This window comes from Antechinus flavipes, chromosome 4 (assembly GCF_016432865.1).
Source record: "Antechinus flavipes isolate AdamAnt ecotype Samford, QLD, Australia chromosome 4, AdamAnt_v2, whole genome shotgun sequence".
NCBI classification, from domain to species: Eukaryota; Metazoa; Chordata; class Mammalia; order Dasyuromorphia; family Dasyuridae; genus Antechinus; species Antechinus flavipes.
This window is the reverse complement of record NC_067401.1, coordinates 168,064,684-168,084,062: the sequence shown is the minus strand read 5'-3', so window position 1 is coordinate 168,084,062 and position 19,379 is coordinate 168,064,684. Positions and strand designations below refer to the sequence as shown.

The following is a 19,379-nucleotide window of genomic DNA, read 5'->3' as shown; positions in this document are numbered from 1 at the left end:
CAATCAAACAGATTCCATCAGTCCTCTGGGACTCAGACCCAGACTCCATAAACAGTCCAGGAGGTGAAAGTTTCTGAGGTTCCAGTAGAGACTGCAGCCACAATCAGCTAGACCCCCCAGGGTTCTCCACTTAATGTTTCTGTGGAGTTAGACCAGAGGTGTGTTTTTACTTTATACTGGTTAATCCTGTCCCTCAGGTCTTTCTTCCTATCTTCTCAAGTTGTACCTGGAAGAGCCCTCTTCTGCCCCAAGTCTTCTTGATTTTTAACCAGTCTGTTTGCTCTGAGGTGCAAATTTGTTCTATTTGTGGGAGAAATTGGGAGAACTTGAAATTTATCAACCTCCTCTGCTATCTTCCCAAAATCCTCCCCAGAAGCTGCATTTTAATCATATTTTCTCCCTCCACTGTACCTAGCCATTTCCTATTTCCCTGACCATTCCAGTCCAATGTTAACCTCTCCCTCCTCTAAATTCTTGTCTATGACATTCACTTGTCATTTAACATAGATTGTCATATATTTTAATCGCACAATGCATTTATTTCCTCACTCCTTTTAAGAACAAAGACAATTCCTGACAGATTTTTTTTCTGTTCATAATGCATAGCATTATTGATTTTTCCAAAATGATTATGTGGCTTATGTGAACATATTAAATGCAAGCCAATTTGGTGGATTATGGTTCTCAGGCTAATAGAAATGGGGAATTAGAAGGATGCTGCCAAAGTGACCAAAGTAATGTGCAGGTTTTTACAGTTAAATTTTATCACAAATTTTAATCTTACCTTTAACAGTTTATACCTTTTCTAAAACCAAGATAATAGTTGTTTGCCATGATATGGTATGTATTATGACCCTGTACACCTGCCTCCAACTTCTACTCACATTGGTGAGTGAGGTCCTTGAGGGATGACAGACTACTACTTACTTCAGAATTCTAGGGGTAATTTTAAGAGATTAGGTTTCTAGTTCTGTCATTCATGAATTTCTACCACCCTGCTTCTCACTAACATCAGTCAACCAGACTAGTTTTTAGAAAAGGGTATTTGCTAAGGTGAAATAGTAAGAATGATTGATACAAAACATACCCCTACCCCACAAGCTACAGGTACATTTGGCCCTTCTATACACAGGGTCTCTGGAGAGAATAGGCTCAATCTTAAAATACAAAAGTAGTGAGGTACATATATAGGGATCACATTAGGCAAAGGAATATCTCACAAATCCTAGCAAGGGAGTCATTTTCTTCTTTGGGGAAGTCCCATGGAATTTCCCTTAGCTGTAGCGCTCTGGAAAATTCCAGGAACTGATGCCTTTTTGGGATCATAGCTGGCATTCTCTCTACCAAAAGGGATTATATTCCTAGAAGCTATTTTCCTCCCTTGGGTGGCTATTCTTCTGAATCTGTGTCTATCCATATTTGTTCTCAATTATATTATGTTCTCTAGTCTCAATTATATGTGTTGTCTGCTACTGGTCTAGAATCTCCAGTAACGTGATCAATGAAAAAAGGAGAAACAGAGACAGATAAACAGAGAGACAGAAACAGAGAGTGGCAGAAACAGAGAAACTCAGAGATAGAACCAGGGACAGAGAGACAGAGAAAGAAACAAAGAGAAAGAGAAATGACTCCATACACAACAGCTGCTGCCAGTGATTCTCAATGGTTCAGTTGGAATCCTTAGCTACAAAACTTGACTCTTGCGCTTCTGAGCTCAGTGCTTTTTTCATACATAGTTCCAGAGATATGTCTAATTCATCTAGCTAATCTAATTCAATAGCTCAATAGCTCGAAGACCTATGTTCCTTTTTTATTGTTCAAACTTTGTGTTGAAATTGTGGGAAAATTCTTTAATACCTTGGTAATGTCATTCATTGATTAACTAATTGGGGGAGAGAGGGAACTGTGCTCTGACATTTGTTTCTAATAGCAGGAGTTTACTAAATGCTCCCTTGTGCAAGCATTTATCTATGCACATGCAAATTACACAATGGTAAAAACAAACATATAAAACATTCTTATTTCCCAACACTGGATTGTAGGTAATAAAAATTTCGGTTTTTCTTTCTTTCAGCCCTTGATGAAAAGATTCCAATCTGCACTGAAGAATTACCTAAACAAACAGATAGATAAGCTGAAACTGGATATCCATGAGCTGGTACAGTTTTTACTTGATCAACTACACAAGTTTTGTCCAATGTAAGTGGCACTGATTGACTTCTTTTCTGTACAGACTGTGGCTACAAAGCATGGCAAAACTCAGAGGGAGGAGCTTGGTGTACAACTTTATGGTGTGCAGCAGCATTTGGCCCAGCTACAGATGGAACTGGAGAAGCACCACGATCAACATTCTGTTCTTGAGTCAGAGAGGAGGCAAACAGAGGAGGAACTACGAAACACAAGGGCTCTCTACAACAAAACCATTGCAACTGCCAAGGAGGAACAGAAAAAAAGTACATATCTTTATTATTTGCTTTTTTCCCTCCAATTTATAGTGCAACCTTGTTGTGTCTTTCACAACACAAAGGGCCCATAGAACTTCTCTGTTCCTGGGAAAATACATACATGATCCCCAATATACTGAGATTTGAAAACATACAATTTGCAGTATTACAGAGTAAAGTTTTATTAGGAAAAGAAGGAAATGGAACAAACATTTATTAAGTAACTAAGGACTTTATAAAGTTTGTTCAATTTATCCTCACAACAACCCTGAGATATAGGTGCTTTTATTATCTCCATTTTACAGTTGAGGAAACTGAAGCAAATGGGGGTAAAAGCATTTACCCAGGTTCACATAGGTAGTAGTGTCTGAGGCTGGATTTGAACTCAAGTCTTCCTCAGTTCCATCCCCAAAGCTACCCAGATGCCTCTTTTACAGTGAGGGAAATCAAATAAAAATAAAAGAATAAGTAATCAATTGTTTTAAAGCTCTTTATGAATCCACAGAGGCATATATAGTCCTGATTATGGATCTTCTCTCATAAATACTGGTTGGTTTGCACAAGGAAGGGGGTAGTGTTTTGGTTTTTACTCTGTGCTGCTCAGGGTGGGAGAAGGCACGAAGTTATCAGTTTTCCATAGCCTGACTACCACTCTCCAAGTTTTCAGATTAGCAAGCAAGTCTTTACAGACTCCTCTATTTTTCCTTGACACCTCCTTCATGTAAGGGAAGAACAAAAACTGTCTTTGGAATCCTTTCCTCATGGCTAACAACTCCCTACAAGCCATTTCTTCTTTCCCCATACATCACTATGCTTTTGGCTTGGAGAAGACACTTTATTAGTGTCTTCAGTTACTTAAATAGTAAAGGAGCAGGGAAGAAACAATTTCCATCACAAACTACAATATTATACAACATACTAAACATCAACCAACAAGTAAATACTTATTTTAAAATTAAAATGAACTTTTATTGCCTTTTTAATGTCACTTTAATTTGTAAAAACATCTTCTCTCCTTTACCCAACGAGCCCATGTAAATGAGTGGGGGAAAAAAAGGAAGAAAAGAGATCTTCAAAATTAAGGAAATATTTACAAAACACTACATCAGGTATTATGAAAGATGTAGAAAAGTATCAGATGAAGTCCCTGACTTCAAAGTATTTATAATCTCATTAGGGAATGAACAAATTAATAAAAAATCAATTATTAGATGTTTAATATGTGCCAGGTACCATACTAAGTGCTGGGGATGCCACAAAAGCATAGGGGAGAAGGGACAGACTTAAGGTTTCAGGAAATATAAGACAAAAGCTCTCCCATCAGAAATTGGGATGGAGTTCAGTGTATTGTGGACAAAGGTTGAGGAAGATGAGCAGAGCAGATGATAGGACCAGTATCATTGAAGACCAGTTTCTACTGATAAAATTAAAGACTTAAAAAAGAGTCGGTATTAAATAAAAAGATTTTATCATTTCCTGGATAAGGGCCTAGAGAAAAAAAACCTTATGAGAGAAAAAACTTATTTATATTTTATAAACTTCCCAAAGCAAGTTAAAAGCATGAATACAATTTTTCCCCGTTACACAAAATAATGAATTCAATAATAGTTGCCATCAGCACAGACTTAGGATACTGCTTGTGGTCATGTTGCATTGTCGATTGTCTCTGCAAGATGGAACTGACAATGGTGACTAAAGAGTAGGCCATACCTAGTGGGAGTAGTAAGAGAAAGACTGGAAAAGAGGGGTAACATTCACATCTAAATGTAAAGGCTGAAGTAAAGTGAAACTCTTACCTCATTACTCCTGCAGCAGTTTGGCGGGTGAACTTTTTATGTCAAATAAATAAATCTCATTGGCACACCTCCAGATATTCATTATACATGAATATCAATGACAATACAGAGTAGCTAATATTTAAATACTAAATGTGTGGTATATATAAACAATTCCTTACTTGTCTCTAAGACATCAGAAGCATAAGAAACCTAGATTTCTTCTTACCAGTTAAAGTAGATCCCAAAAAATAACTAATCCCAGTGGGATTTAGATATACATAGAAAAGAGATGAGAGAAATAGTCTGAACAGAGAAGTGAAGATGTGTTCAAGGAATAATGAATAGACAAGTTTGACATGAAGATTAATATAGAGAGTAAATTTGAAAAGATAGGTCAGGGCCTGATGTTGGAGGACTTAGAATATATTTTTATATTGAATCCATTTTCTATTTCCAGAAACAATAACTTAACAGGTATTATACATTTTAGTTAAATTAATTAAATTTATTTATATATATTTTTCTCTTTCAACTGCTCCTCAACATTAATAACATTTTAAGATTGAAGTATTATTGTTTTTTGTTTGTCACAATAATTTCTTTCAGTATACCTTCCCCTTCCTCTATCAAAGAGCCATCTGTGGCAGGTCAAAGATGAAATGACTGAGGAAAGAAAGGTTTGAGCTTCTGAGTTTATCTATTTATTAAGCAAATCTCTGCCAATTGCTCAACAAAATTGGGATGGATTGCTTTCCTCAACTTTGGGGCTGAACTCCAAATAGAGGGAGAGACATTTTTATACATTGAAAACAAATAAGGCCAATTAATTAACAGGAAACAATTAATCAGGTTACACTAGGTAACCTTATTTCTAGTTGGAAAAGATTAGGAACTTTCCAAGTTGGAAGGGGAAAAGCAACAGGTGCAATTCCATGAATTCAGAAAAAGATTGATCAGTATGGACAAGTTTTTAGATATAGATTGCTTGAAATGTACAATTATTTTCCTTATATTGATCTTTGAATCTGTTGGGCTTCTGGTCAGCATAACTTGGGTCCTTAATTAAGAGTCTTTCTAAGCAAGAGATAGATATGGTTCAACTTCCCAGGCATGCAGGGCTAGGTAAACAACACAATATCGTTTTCCCTCACAATTCCCACAATTGAATAAAATTTTCTGGGAACTGGGCTAGTCCCATAATTGAATAAAAAGGTAATTGAACCAGCTCTAGAACTGAGTCACAAAATGGAGTCAGTGTAGTTCATTCAATTCCAAAAATAACTTGCTGCTCCAATTCCTTCAATTCCTTCAATTTTCTCCTTTTGATTCATGAGGGAATGAACAACCCACTTCCTCCATATATCATTTACAGTTTTTTCATATAATCATAATCAAAATTACATATCAGATTACAGATCAAACTACTTAGAAGGTTTAACAATGAACTAATTCTGAGAGGAAAGATTGCCAGAGCAATACAATAATGAATACATTAAAATTCACTTATATCAAATCTTCTTGTAGCTTAGTAATCCACTCCCCATGTCCATTTAATCAGTACATTTTGACTTCTAGTTGTCTCCTGTAGTTGTTTACGTAGTTGTTAAGGGCAACTGTAAAGAGGACTCTGCTCTACTTCTCTGGTTCCAACTCATTTATTGAGATTTCTAGATAATTCTGCTAAAATCTGCCAGTTAGTCCAATTTCTTAAATTTAGTTCTCCAAACTTATTTCAGAAGACAGTTGTTATTTTTATTTTCCTTTACATAAAACTTGTAGCTGATATTAGAATAAAAAAAATCATTGTTGATCTAATTTGTAAAATAAATTCTGTTATCTTTTAAAATGATAAAAGTACATAGAGTACTAAAATGGGAAAATAATTTTATTTCCTTAACAATTATAAATACAATTTTTTGTGGAAAATTATTAATCCAATTTTGAGTACTTATTACCAAATAATACTCAAAGTTTAAATTTTCATACTAGATACATTGGAAAGCTAATTACATATATGTATCTTTGTATATAATTCTTAGAGAAAACAGTCTAATTCTGTTAATTTCTCAAAATTTACTATTCCGTTTAACCTTTATATTATATCTTTGTCATATTACTTTGTCTAATTTACCCTTTTGAAGAATATTATCCTTATATTAATTTGACCACGAATACAGATTAAAATTGGAAGATTTTTCATATTTGTATCCTATTATATTAATTCAGAGTGTTCTAGTATCAATCTACTAATTAATGAATTTAGTATTGCATTTAAATAATGTCTACCGCTCATTATTACAGGAGGAATATAGTTTTTAATAATGTCAAGATTCATCCCTTATGGGTACAGATTGACCTGACATATAGTATAATAGGAAAAACTCCTTTAACTCTGTTTGATTCTAGGCATGATTCATATCTGACTGCTACAATCATGTAATCAAAGGTTATCAAAAGTAAGGCTCAAGGTAACCAGGTAGAGAAATTTCTTATTCAAAAAAGAAATAGTTTTACTATTGGATTCATGACAATTCAGACAACAAAAATTTGAAACATGAGTATAAATTATAGTCTCAATAGTTTTTAATTCAAATAGCAAAATTTTACCATCTACAACTTAGTGCTTGAATATTAATTTTCTTATTTTTCCTTAATAGTTACATTTCACTTATCCTTTACTTATACATTAAATCTAACCATATTCTGGGTTTCAGACATATAGCAAATACTTGAGAATTGACTCACATTAATATATTACATGCATATTACAAGCATATCACTTCATTAAGCAATGCATGCCAATTGCCCAAGAAATCAGGATTACATCCCATATAAAAACAGTATTTTTTTAAAGACAAGAAGAAAAAGAAAGAAGAAAAAAGTCAGCATAATTGATCAGTACATCAATACAAGTAAAAAAAAGTCTGAAAATATATGCAATATATAACACTTGTAAGTGAGCTACTCAAAAGATCACAATGACTTTTCATAGATCTTTTTTTGACCCATGAATTTTTTTGGCAACATTCAGTTTTGAATTTTCTTTTTATTTTGGGAGTGTTGGTATTTTTTCAGTTTGCATTGTTTTAGTCATATTGTTTTTCTTTATTCATCATATTTGTCATTTTGCAGCAATATTCCATTATAATTACATATCACAATTTCTTTAGCCATTCCCTGACTAAAAGACATCTGCTTTGTTTCTAATTCTTTGCTATAACAAAAAAAGTCCTACTAAAAATATTTTGGTGTACTTGAGGGCTTTCTTATCAATGGCCTCCTTGGGGTATAAACTTAGTAATGGAATCTCTGGGTCAAAGGGTCTGGACATATTAGGCCTTTATTTACATATTTCCAAATTGCTTTCCATAATGGTTATAATAGGATTAAAATAACAATCTTCTATCATCAGTCTTTGATCTTTTGTTAACTAAAGCTTCTCTACTAATTGAGTTTGTGGAAATGTTCAACACAGTCTCCTCTATGCAATGAACAGAGGATTAATTCAATTGTAGAAATTAAGGATATTAGTTGTTTAAAGGAAATTTTGCCAGGTGTAATCTATGCTAAATGTGATTTGGAGACAGGTTTCTGATGATAAGTAATATGTCAGTTAGAAAATAGTCAACCTAAAATATGAAAATAATAAATAAATTTGAAAATTATGGCATTATGAAAGTGTCAAAATGAAAGATAATATTGTAACGACTAGATCATATAGAAGTCTGGTAGTCATCATGAATTCCATGAAAAGGAAAGATAAAGAGCAATAATTTCAGCATTTATCTGACAGGAGAATACTGTAATTTTAGATACATTTTCTAGAATAGAAGAGCAAACCATGTCTTGATAAATTATATTCATATTTTCTCTTTCCTAGTGGCTTCTCTACAAAATGAGTTGGAGAACTTGACATTACGGCTGTTCTACATGCAGAATATAGATCAGGATGTACGAGATGATATCAGTGTAATGAGACAGGTGGTAAAGAAAGCTGAAACTGAGAAACTAAATGCAGAACTTGAGAAGAAAAAACAGGTATTTAACAAGATATATATATATATATATATATATATATATATATATATATAAAATCATTTCTATTTCCTATATGAATTTACCAAGGAAGTCTTAAGTTTGCTTACAATGTGGCTCCTACACTCTGGATGGATCTGGTGGGATGGATTTGAGACAAACCAAACACTAGATGTTCCTTCTTACCTTATTTTAACTCTATTTTTAATCTTAATGATCCAGTGTATCCTCTATATTGTATATCTTCTCTGCTAATTTTTCAGGATCTATTTGTGGATCGGCTCACTAGGAATGCCAACCAGTTAGAAGAACAGATTGCTTTATATGAAGCTCAATTAGCTTCCCAGAATGAAGACACAAAAACAATAAGACAAGCAGTGGGAGAGGTAAGAGGAGATCTTATAGCAATAAACTCTTATATGTATATGGGCCTTATCCTAAGATAACATTGACCCTTGCATAAGCTTTTGTTCCAAATTTTCCCCTCCTTCCCCTCACCTCCTCCCCTAATTGGCAAGTAGTCCAATACATGTTAAATATGTTGAAATACATGTTAGATCTAATAATACAGTTGTCTTGCTGCAAAAGAAAAATCAGATCAAGTAGGAAGAAAAAGAAAAACCAAGAAAGAAAACAAAATGCAAACAAATAACAACAGAGAGGGTGAGAATGCTATGTTGTGTTCCACCCTCTGTTTCCATGGTTCTCTCTCTGGGTGTAGATGATTCTCTTCATCACTGCATAAGTGGAACTGGTTTGATTCATCTCAATGTTGAAAAGAGCCACATCCCTCAGATTTGATCATTGTATAGTCTTGTTGTTACGGCTTTAAAATCTAAACAAAGGCATTTAGATTTTATCCTAAAGGCTAAAGACAATATGAAACCAGTCGAGTTTATTAAGTAGAGGAATAAAATGGTTAGATGTGGATTCAAGGAAAATCATTTTGTCAGTTGTGTGAAGGATAGTCTAAAGTGAAGAGATTAGAGACAGAAGAATCACTAAAAAGACTGTGACAATAACCTAAACAAAAGGATCTGAACTAAGGTGGTCATGTAAGTAGATAATAAGAAGGGGTTGGATTTGAGAGATTTCATGGAGATAGAAATGGCAAGATATGGCGACTGATTGAATATATGAGGTAAATGTGTAAATAAGCATAATGTCAAAGTGGTCTCTTGAACAGATAAAGAGAAATTTGAGGAAAGGCTGTAGTTTGAAGGAAAGATGATGGATTCTATTTGTTTTTTTTTTTAATAATATTTTGTTTTTTCCAAATACGTACAAATAGTTTTCAACATTCATCTTAGCAAAACTTTGTGTTCCAAACTTTTCCCCTCTCTCTCCCTTTCTCCTTTCCCCAAGACAGTAAGCAATTCATTGTAAGTTAAACATATTTCCATACAGTCATACTAAACAAGAAAAATTAGATCAAAAAAGAAAAAATTTGAGAAAGGAAAACAAGGAAACAACAGCAGCAACAAAGGTAAAAATATTATACTTTGATTTACATTCATTCTCCATAGTTCTCTCTATATATGTGGGTGGCATTTTACATCACAAGTCTATTGGAATTAACCTTGAATCAATTCATTGTTGAAAAGAGTCAAGTCCATCACAGTTGATCACCACATAATCTTGTTGTTGCTGTGTACAATGTTCTCTTGATTTTGCTCATTTCACTCAGCATCAGTTTACATAAGTCTTTACAGGCTTTTCTGAAATCAGCCTGCTCATCATTTGTTAGAGAACAATAATATTCCATTACATTCAGCTCCCATAACTTATTTAACCATTCCCCAACTGATGGGCACCCACTCAGTTTCCAGTTCCTTGCCACCACAAAAAGGACTGCTACAAATATTTTTGCACATGTGAGTCCTTTTTGATGTCTATTTGTATAAGTTGAATTTGTGATATCTCCCAGAAAAACAAGTTTTAAATTTTCAATAGACAGCTAGTGATAATTATATGAAGATCAATTATTATGGATGTGCCTCTTTTCAACAATGAGATGATTGAGGACAGTTTCAGTGATCTTGTGATGAAAAGAGCCATCTGCATCCAGAGAGACAAATATGAGAAATGAATCTGGAACACAATATAGTATTTTCATTTTTTGTTGTTGTTTGTTTGCATTTTTTTTCTTTCTCCTCTTTTCCTTTTTGATCTGATTTTTCTTGGGTAGTATGATAATTGTATAAATATGTATACATATATTGGATTTAACATACATTTTTTAACATTTAACATATATTGGATTACTTGCTATCTAGGAGAGGGAGTGGAGATAAGGGGGGGGGAATTAGAAACACAAGGTTTTGTAAGGGTGACTATTGAAAAATTCTCCATGCATATATTTTGAACATAAAAAAGCTTTAATTTTAAAAAGAAAGCTAGTGATAACAGGACTAAAACTAGAAGGAAGACTGAGACTGGATAAATTGATAACCATAGAAATGATAATTAACCCTGTGAGATAGGATAAGGTCACCAGACCAAAGTATAAAGAGAGAAAAGAGGAGAGACCAAATCAGAACCTTAGGGAACACATCTGGGGACCATGATGGATTTTGATGAGCCAAAAATTGAGGAGGTTGAGAAATAGTGCCACATGTAAGAGGAGACACAGAAAAGAGGAGAATATGTAAGGGTTCCAAATGGTTGTTTATTTCTTTATTCTTATTTTATCCTGGGTAAAATGAATATGTAAACTCTATTTGTAAATTAAACTTCCTATCTCCTGATATTATCCGTTGGCAGGCCTGCACAGAAATAGACACTATCAACTTAGAGAAAAAGCAGCTATTACAGAACTGGTCAGCCAGTTTGGTGGGAATGAAACACCGAGATGAAGCCTTCACTGCTATTTTAGAAGCTCTCAGGTATGGGGACTGACAACAGGTAAAGGAATAGGACACATCAGGTCTTTATGCTGTTTTGATAGGATTAGGAATAAGAAGGGACAAGATCTCCTCCATAAGGGGAAGATAGTCTCTTCTCTATTAGCCTCCTCTTGGTGAGCTGCTTCAGGGAATCTCCTTGCTCACTCCTAACCTTGCTTAGCTCTTGACTCTTCAGTTTAGTTCCCAACTTGCTCCTTCCTAGCTTTACAGGCCCTTTTAATATGTGGTCTCCCCGTCCCACCCTCTCTTTAAGATATAAACTACCCAAGGACAAGGGTTGTCCTTCTTACTCATGTATATATTCCCAACACAGTACAGTACATAGAAACTGTTAAATGAATACTTTAACTAATCTTATTTAAATGAAATAATAATTCTCACCTACCAAAGTATAAAGTAATATGGTATAACTAAAGAATTTTAAAGATATAAGGTACTCTGTAAATACTGTAATAAAAACAGACCATAATTAAAGACCAATCTGAGCCTTCTTCATGTATATACTCCAGTGACTAGTCAGTAGAGGGGATATCTCTTGCATTTCTTTTGTAATAGGATCTCCAAAGACCAAAGACTGTACATGTAAAAATATTATTCAGTGTTAGGTTAAGAAGGGTGGGGCTGGGCAAAGTCTTTCTAAATGTTTTTATTTATTGCTATAGTAAGGACAATAATATAAGGTTATCATTACTTTCTCATGGCAGTGATGTGTTAATTATCATTCATTTTTTCCTCTTTCTCTCCCTTTCCCTCAAATTCCCTCTTTCTAGGTCTCTTTCACTCATTCTGACTCTCTGTTTCTCTCTTCCACCCATTTGTTTTTTCTAAATATGCTAATTAGATAGCTGTACAAAAATAATTATAATGTGATGTCATATATTCTTATTCAGGACTACCAATTATTGTAAGAGGAAGAAATGGACAGCTGGTAGAAACACATCATGGATGCATTCTGTCAGATTCTGGACTATAAAATACAGCCTGACCTTGCATATTTTTTCCTGGGTTTAGTCTTTTCTAATTTAGTTTAAAATTCAAGGTAGAATTTTGATCCAGTATTTTTAGCTGTAGCCTAACCCTCTACAACCTTCATCCCTGGCAGTGAGGATTTCATCCCACCTAGTGAGTCCCACTGAGAAAATCCCCATAATTGTTTTCTAAGATTTCATTCATTCTTGAGTTCTTTAAAAGTGCATATTGTGCATAATCAGCAAAATGCTTTCATACTCAAATTTCCTAGGAAGATTAAAAGAAAGAAAAAATACTCATTTTGGAAAATAAAGCTCTTCTTTTGATTTAATTTCCACCATCTGTTTGATACTTTCACATTTATTTATCTTCTTTGTTTTAATCTCTGAATTTGAATCTGAGAAGAATGAAAAGCTCCATTGTTATCAAATCATTGAGTTGATGATAAAGTTCTATTTGGAGATGTTTGTATATATTTTTTTGGATTTCATGGTTCTAGGAGAGGTTGCCAAAGTATATTTTTGGGAACAAATAATGTGACTGTGATCAACTGACATTTGTAAGATCAAGGAATTGGTGTAAAAAAAAATTTAAAAATAGCATAAAAGATATATATATCTCAATAAAAGAAATACATTTTCTCTGGAAAAATTTTATATTGTGTGGAAGAATCTTATAGTTAGAAGGGACGTGAGGGATCATCTAGTCCAATGGGCTACAAAAATTTTTGATAGCATACCCCTATGTGTAAAAAAAAAAAAATTGAGCAGACAGCTTCCATTACTTGGTTACTTATAAATTACTTTTACATATGCTATTATACTAATAATCATGTACACTCTATAACTCAAGCAAAATAGACATTAAAAGGATGATATTGAGAAGAAATATTTCAAAAATACTCAACTAAAGTCCTACCTCCTGCAAAAGCCTTTCTTTATGAGACTACTCTCAACTTATCCAATATATATCTTGCTTGCACAGAGTTGTATATATGGTATCTCCCCTATTAATTGAAAGCAAGGATTATTGTTTGCTTCTCTTAGCTAATACCTGACACATAGGCATTTAATAAATGATATTTTATTGACTCACTGATATTTTATTAATGATACAAAAAATCTTTTTGCTTTAACTAAAAATATCATTGTTAATCATTTTAAGTGAGAGCAATGTGATTGAATATGCTTCAAAATGATATAATACTTTGTGATAGAATGATTTGAAAGTCAGATTGTAAATTCAGTTTATTTTAGGAATTAGTCTTAATAGTTGAGTAGAATATATGCAGTAGGGCCATATATTATAAAGAGACCTATGTGTGATATGGATAGATATCAGATCTGAGATCTGACCCATTCTGTTTTTAAAGAGGCAGCAAATGGAAAGAATCTTGAAGAAAGCATCCAAAACCACAAGTAAAGGGTGGAAGACTTTAACAGCATTTAAGTATGCTCACTGAACATTAGCTGGACAAAATAGACTCCTGCAGCCTTCCTGAGGAAGAGGACTTAATTTGGGATAACTATGTCATGTTCTATAAATGGAGTAAATATTCTATATATTGTAAATATCTATTATTTGGAGAGTAAGAGAATGACTGTTGGTATTGCAGTCTAGCAAAGAGTGGCAGGCAGAATCTAGGTTCTTGGTAACTAAATAATCTCTTCTTCACTTTCCTATCTCCAAAAATAATATTGACTTGAATTTTTTCTAATTAATTTTTTCTAACATCAAGTATTGGTGGTCTAGGGCTAAGAGAGATTCAGGATGAAAGTTTTTTTCCTTGGTTATTCTCAAGGCCTGGGGTGATAGAAGTGGTGATGATGGTAATGGTGATAGAAATGATGATCCTTACCTTATTCTTTCTAATTTTACTCTGTCCCATCAAATGCTAGTTAGGGAAATGACAGTCCCAATATCTAATATGCCTCCTTAACAAGTATGAAGTAAATAGAAATTGGGGATATCTTACAGATTAGAATAGACAAAAAAAAACCTTAAGAATAAATGACTTCTTAAGCTCAAGGAAGGAAGAATAGAATGATTTTACCAAGATGAATTTACTCTTAGTAGTCTTTAGGGTTGCAAGCACCAGAAATCAAGAGTTACTGTAGGATATATATTTCTTAACTGTCTGTGACTCTAGGGAGATGACCAGTTTGCCATTTAAAGCTAGTGCTTGCCCAAGCTCTCTCCAGCTCCCTTTGGGAACTGGGTAGGAAGCATAATGGGCTCAACTTATCTATCAGCCAATCAGAAGTCCTGTCTCATTCCCCATAGACAAAGTTTAGTTTTATAATCCTGGGAAAACTGTCCCAGACTTGGGTTGGAGTTAGAGTTGTCAGACGTAAAAAAAAAAAAAAGATAGCATTAAAGATATATAAAGCCCAAAGAAAGAAATACATTGTTGCTTATTATACCATATGTGTTTTCTTTTTTCTTTTAATATATTTTTTTCTAAACTTAATTTCCAGAAAGGAGCATTTCCATCTATGTAGCAGAATTTTTTTTAAAAAAGGACTGTATATCAAACTGAATTTCCATATTGCTAGCTTACTTTTTCACAAGCTTACTTTTAAAAGCATATTATAAATTACTATCCTATCTGTCTATGCTTCCTTCTGAACTTCTGTGTAGTTAAAAATGTGCCAATGTCCTTTTTTTTGTTTCTGGTATCACTATTTCTTCCATTCTATACCCTTTTTTTTTTAAATTAGAAGAAAAATCTTTGTAACAAGTATAATTAAGCAAAATGAATTTACACAGTGACTATGTCCAAAACTTTTTGTCTTTTTCTGTACCTCAAGTACATTATCTCTCTATCAAGAAGTGAGAAACATGCTTCCTCAGAGATCCTCTGTAGACTTGATTTGTCATTGCACTGAGTTCTTAAGTCTTTCAAAACTTTTTATTTACAATGTTATTATCTTAATGTAAATTTTTCTCCTGAATCAGCCTCAGTGCATCCTCCCAGTATTCTCCAAATGGGTGCTTTTTTTAAAAAAATAATTTCTTACAGCAAAATAATATTCTATTACATTTGTATAATAAAATGTGTTCAACTACTCCCCCAGTGTTTAAAAGGCAACCTAAGGGACATCCTTGGATTGTATTTTTCCTTTTTATTCACTCCTTCAAAATCTGGAATGTTGTTTTTTTTAATTTGTTTTTGTTTTTGTTCTCTGATATTTTCTTCTCTCCAGGCCAGTTGTTTCCCTGTTGAATTTGGTATATTTTTACCCTAAAATCTGTGTCCCTTCTTTCTCCTTTCAACTGCAGCATATTACCTTCCTTTCTCATAAAACCTTCAGAGTAGAATTCATTTATCCCCAGGTCTTCTGTTTTTATTTAACTTCCTCAAATTTACCTTTGAAGATGTTGAATTTCTGAAGGAATGCTTGCTTTTAACCCTCTGCTAAAACATTAGCTTTATATTATCATACATGTCCTTTCAATTAATCAAAATTGAATTGCTAAGTTTCTCTTGCCTCATGTGTTTTCATTTCAAAGTTCCTGCTCAACTTGTCTTTTTATTAGAAATGCTTGAAAGTTCTCTCTTCCATTATAGTTGCATTTTTTGCCCTGTTGTATTATTTGTATTATATTCAGCTTTATACAATATTATTCTTGGCCATTACGCTATATGTTTTGCCTTTTGGAATATTGTATTCCAAAGTCTTCTCCCATATACAGCTCCTGTGTGAGTAATAAATGCTTATTGACCAGTTGAGCCTGAGTGTGGTCCTTTGTTTTTTGAACTCCTTTCTTAATAGATATTTGAAATACTTTTTTCTTGAACAAGAGCTCTGTGGGATCTTCATATGACATTCCTGGGACTTGACTTTTGTTTGTTTTTTCAGGAGGTAGTTGGTAGATTGGTAGATTCTGTCTTTGATTTCTGGATCTAATAGATTTGGACAGTTTTCATGTGTGATTTCTTGAATAAAATGTGCAGGCCATTTTTAAAAATCATGCTTTTTAAGGAGTCCAGTGACTCTTAAATTATTTCTCTTTCAAGGTCAGTCATTTTTTATACCAGAGATCTTATATATAAAATCAATATGTTGGTTTTAATATTTCTTCCAGTTTCATGAAACCATTGATTTTTAAAATTAATTTTTAAAATTTAAGTAGCAAGTTTTTTTTAATTAACCAATTTCTCTCCTACCTATTCCTCCCCATCCCTAAATGAGCAAATTGAAAAAGAACCACAACAACTCGCAAAGCCCTCAAACCTATCTGTATAGTCCATCTAAAAGTGAATGTCTCCTCCTGCATTTTAATAAATTAATCATATGTCTGATGTAGCATGTTTTATCTTCACTTTTTAGGACTTGTAGCATATCATGCCTTTGATCAAGTTTCTAAAGCCACTCAAAGTTGTATTTACTTTGTGTTAAATTGTTCTTCTAGTTCAGCTCACTGCACTGCATCAGTTCATAAAAGTCTTCCTAGCTTGAAATTGAACATTTTCATAATTTATTATTGCCTCATACCATTATTTTTTCTAGCTATTCTTCAATAGGAGAGTGGCCCATTAATTTTTAAATTGGAGCTACCATGAAAAGAGCTACTATAAATATTTTTGTACATATAGATCTTTTTCCTTTTTCTAGTATTTTGTTAGGAGTACAAGGCTAGCAGTGATGGCTCAGAATATTAGGCTAGAAACTAGGCTATTCTCAAGGCTCTTAGGTTTAGGCTACTGGGCTGTCTCTGTTAGAGTCTGAGGAGAGATGATTATCAAGAAAGAGATAGTGGTCTGAACTGCTTGACAAATGTCACTTATTGTCTCCCCCTGGATCCTGCTGCCTTAACTAGGTTGGTTTGCTTATCTTATAGGAAGCAATTTATTGGCAGTTATAGCATTGGTCTTTTCATGGAAGTTGCTTTGCCAGATGATCATTACTAGAGTTGTACTGAAAGCAGGACTGGAGATCAGGTTGTTAGTGGTACTTATGGGGCTCTTGTGCCTATCTGATCATTGGTGGCAGTTGGGCAGCAATTGTTTGTGGTGATGAGGAAAGTGGGCTCCTTTTCCACAATGATTCTTTCCCTCAATGATGGCTCTGGGAAATGGACTGGGAACAGGTCTGAGCTGAAGGTCATTGCTATTCTCAAAAATATTGGGCCTAATGTCATGGGCTATCCCATTAGGGTTTGAAAAGGAATAATGGTAGCAGTGGTTTGACTTTCTGAAAAATTCATTTGTCTAATTATTATATGGCTAATAACCTGGATTTCTTTGTTTGAAAGCTATCAGTTCATATTTTTGATTACTTATTTGTTGAGAAATGTTTCTTAATTTTATAAATTTGAATTAGTTTTTGAAAAATTTGAATATTTCTTATATGCCTTAGAAATGAGAACCTTATTACTGAAATTTTCTAAGACTTTTTCCCAGTTACCTATTTTCCTTCTAATTGTTACTATGTTAGATTTGTTTAAGCAAAAATTTAATTTTACATGATCAAAATTGTCCTTTTTATCTTGTGCTTTCTATCATGAACTTTTCTTCCATCCATAGATCCAAAAGGTAATTTCTTCTTTGCTCTTCTAATTTTTTTATGACATGACTTTTATGGTATAGATCCTAGGGCATCTAGATAGCACAATGTATATATAGAGCCTGTAATCAGAAAGACTACTCTTCCTGAGATTAAATCTGACTAAAGACACTTACTAGCTATACTAGCTATGTGACCCTGGGCAAGTCAACCCTGTTTGTCCCATTTTCCTTATCCATAAAATGAGCTGGAGGATGAACTTGCAAACTAAATACTTCAGTGTCTTTGCCAAGAAAACCCCAAATGGGGTTACAAAGACTCAGATAACAACACCCATTTGTAGCTTATTTTGGAATACAGTTGAGGTGTTGCTCTAAACCAAATTTTTACCTAAGTTCCTTCCAGCTATCATGGAAGACCAGTAATTCTTAAAAACATCTCTTCTAGACTTGTTTTCCATGCCATTTATTTTTAGCATATATATCTGACTTTTCTTAATTTTTATTTTTATTTCTAATATTTCAGTGTCATGAAATTATTGATTTCTGATTGATTCTGATTGTTACTTATTTTCAAGGAGTCTATTACTTAGTTGTTTACGTATTTTTGTATCCAGCTGTGTGGGTCAGCGACCTGTTGAAGACCTTAGCTTAAAAAGTCATCTAGGACCATCTCCAGGCTTCCTGATCCATATTTGGCCACTAGACCCAGATAGCTGTGGAGAAGAAAGTGAAGCAGATGACCTTAAACAGACCTGCCTTACTTAAATCTGATTCACTTGCATGTCATGACATCACCTACCTGAATTCATGGTCTTTGAGAAGGAAGGACAAACAACAATTAAGGTTAAGGCTTTCTCCACTTCTAAACTATTTCATCTCCTTCCCCTTTTATCCTCCTGGGATTTTAAAAGAAAACTTTTAGTTTATTTCTTCTAGGTATTTATATATATGGTCCTCATGAAATATAATTTTTTCTCTTTGTCTCCACTTGTATTTATTATGGCACTCCTTTTTTTTTGGAGAAATCTCTCAATCTACAATGATTTTTATATGCTGGTAAGCATTTTCTTTGGTTTTCTCCTATCTCCAGTCATAGTTCCTAAGCTGAAGCTTTAGCCAGGGTCAGATTTCACTCATTGCTGTGCTTTTGGATAGTGTTGGAAGCTCATCATTGTCTTACCCTAAATCTCCGATTCCTACACTGATTTTTAACCTGCTGAAATTAGACTTCCCTGAATCTTTGAGGTTCAGAGCTCATGATCTTCAGGGTCCTCTGTGGCATTTCAGGACAGACTATTAAGGACCTTAAATCCCCTAAATACCTGGATGTCCAAATCCATGTCTTGCTGCCTTGATATCATAGTCTCTGCAGATCCCAGTGGTTTCCAATTGCCTCCTCTCTAAGGCTTTCTCACTACTCCTCAATGCTTTCTCAGGAAGACTCTCCACTTTTGTTGCCTGTAGACAAAGGATCTTGTAGACAAATGTCTCTGACCCATCTTTGGTTGTACTAGAAAGTTGCTAACTAGGTGTCATTGGTAGATATGGTATAAAACAGGAAAAAAGAAATTTGAGGGAATAAGCATAGGCAAAGAAGAAATAAAATTATCACTTTTTGAAGATGATATGAAGGTATACTGAGAGAACGTAAGGATTGAACTCACAATTAATTGAAATTATTACTAAACATTACAGTTACAGGATAGAAAAAAATCCACCTACATATTGGCATTCT

At 33.7% G+C, this 19,379-nt stretch overlaps 1 protein-coding gene across 1 annotated transcript in view; it reads left to right on the top strand.

The window, feature by feature from the left end:
- CCDC40 (coiled-coil domain containing 40) overlaps window positions 1-19,379 on the top strand; it is a 91,775-nt gene that overhangs the window by 17,984 nt on the left and 54,412 nt on the right. The window contains exons 6-10 of the mRNA XM_051995431.1: window positions 2,075-2,158; window positions 2,234-2,453; window positions 8,103-8,260; window positions 8,521-8,643; window positions 11,021-11,142. Of these exons, the coding sequence (XP_051851391.1) occupies window positions 2,075-2,158; window positions 2,234-2,453; window positions 8,103-8,260; window positions 8,521-8,643; window positions 11,021-11,142 (707 nt within the window). The remainder of the gene's footprint in view (window positions 1-2,074; window positions 2,159-2,233; window positions 2,454-8,102; window positions 8,261-8,520; window positions 8,644-11,020; window positions 11,143-19,379) is intronic.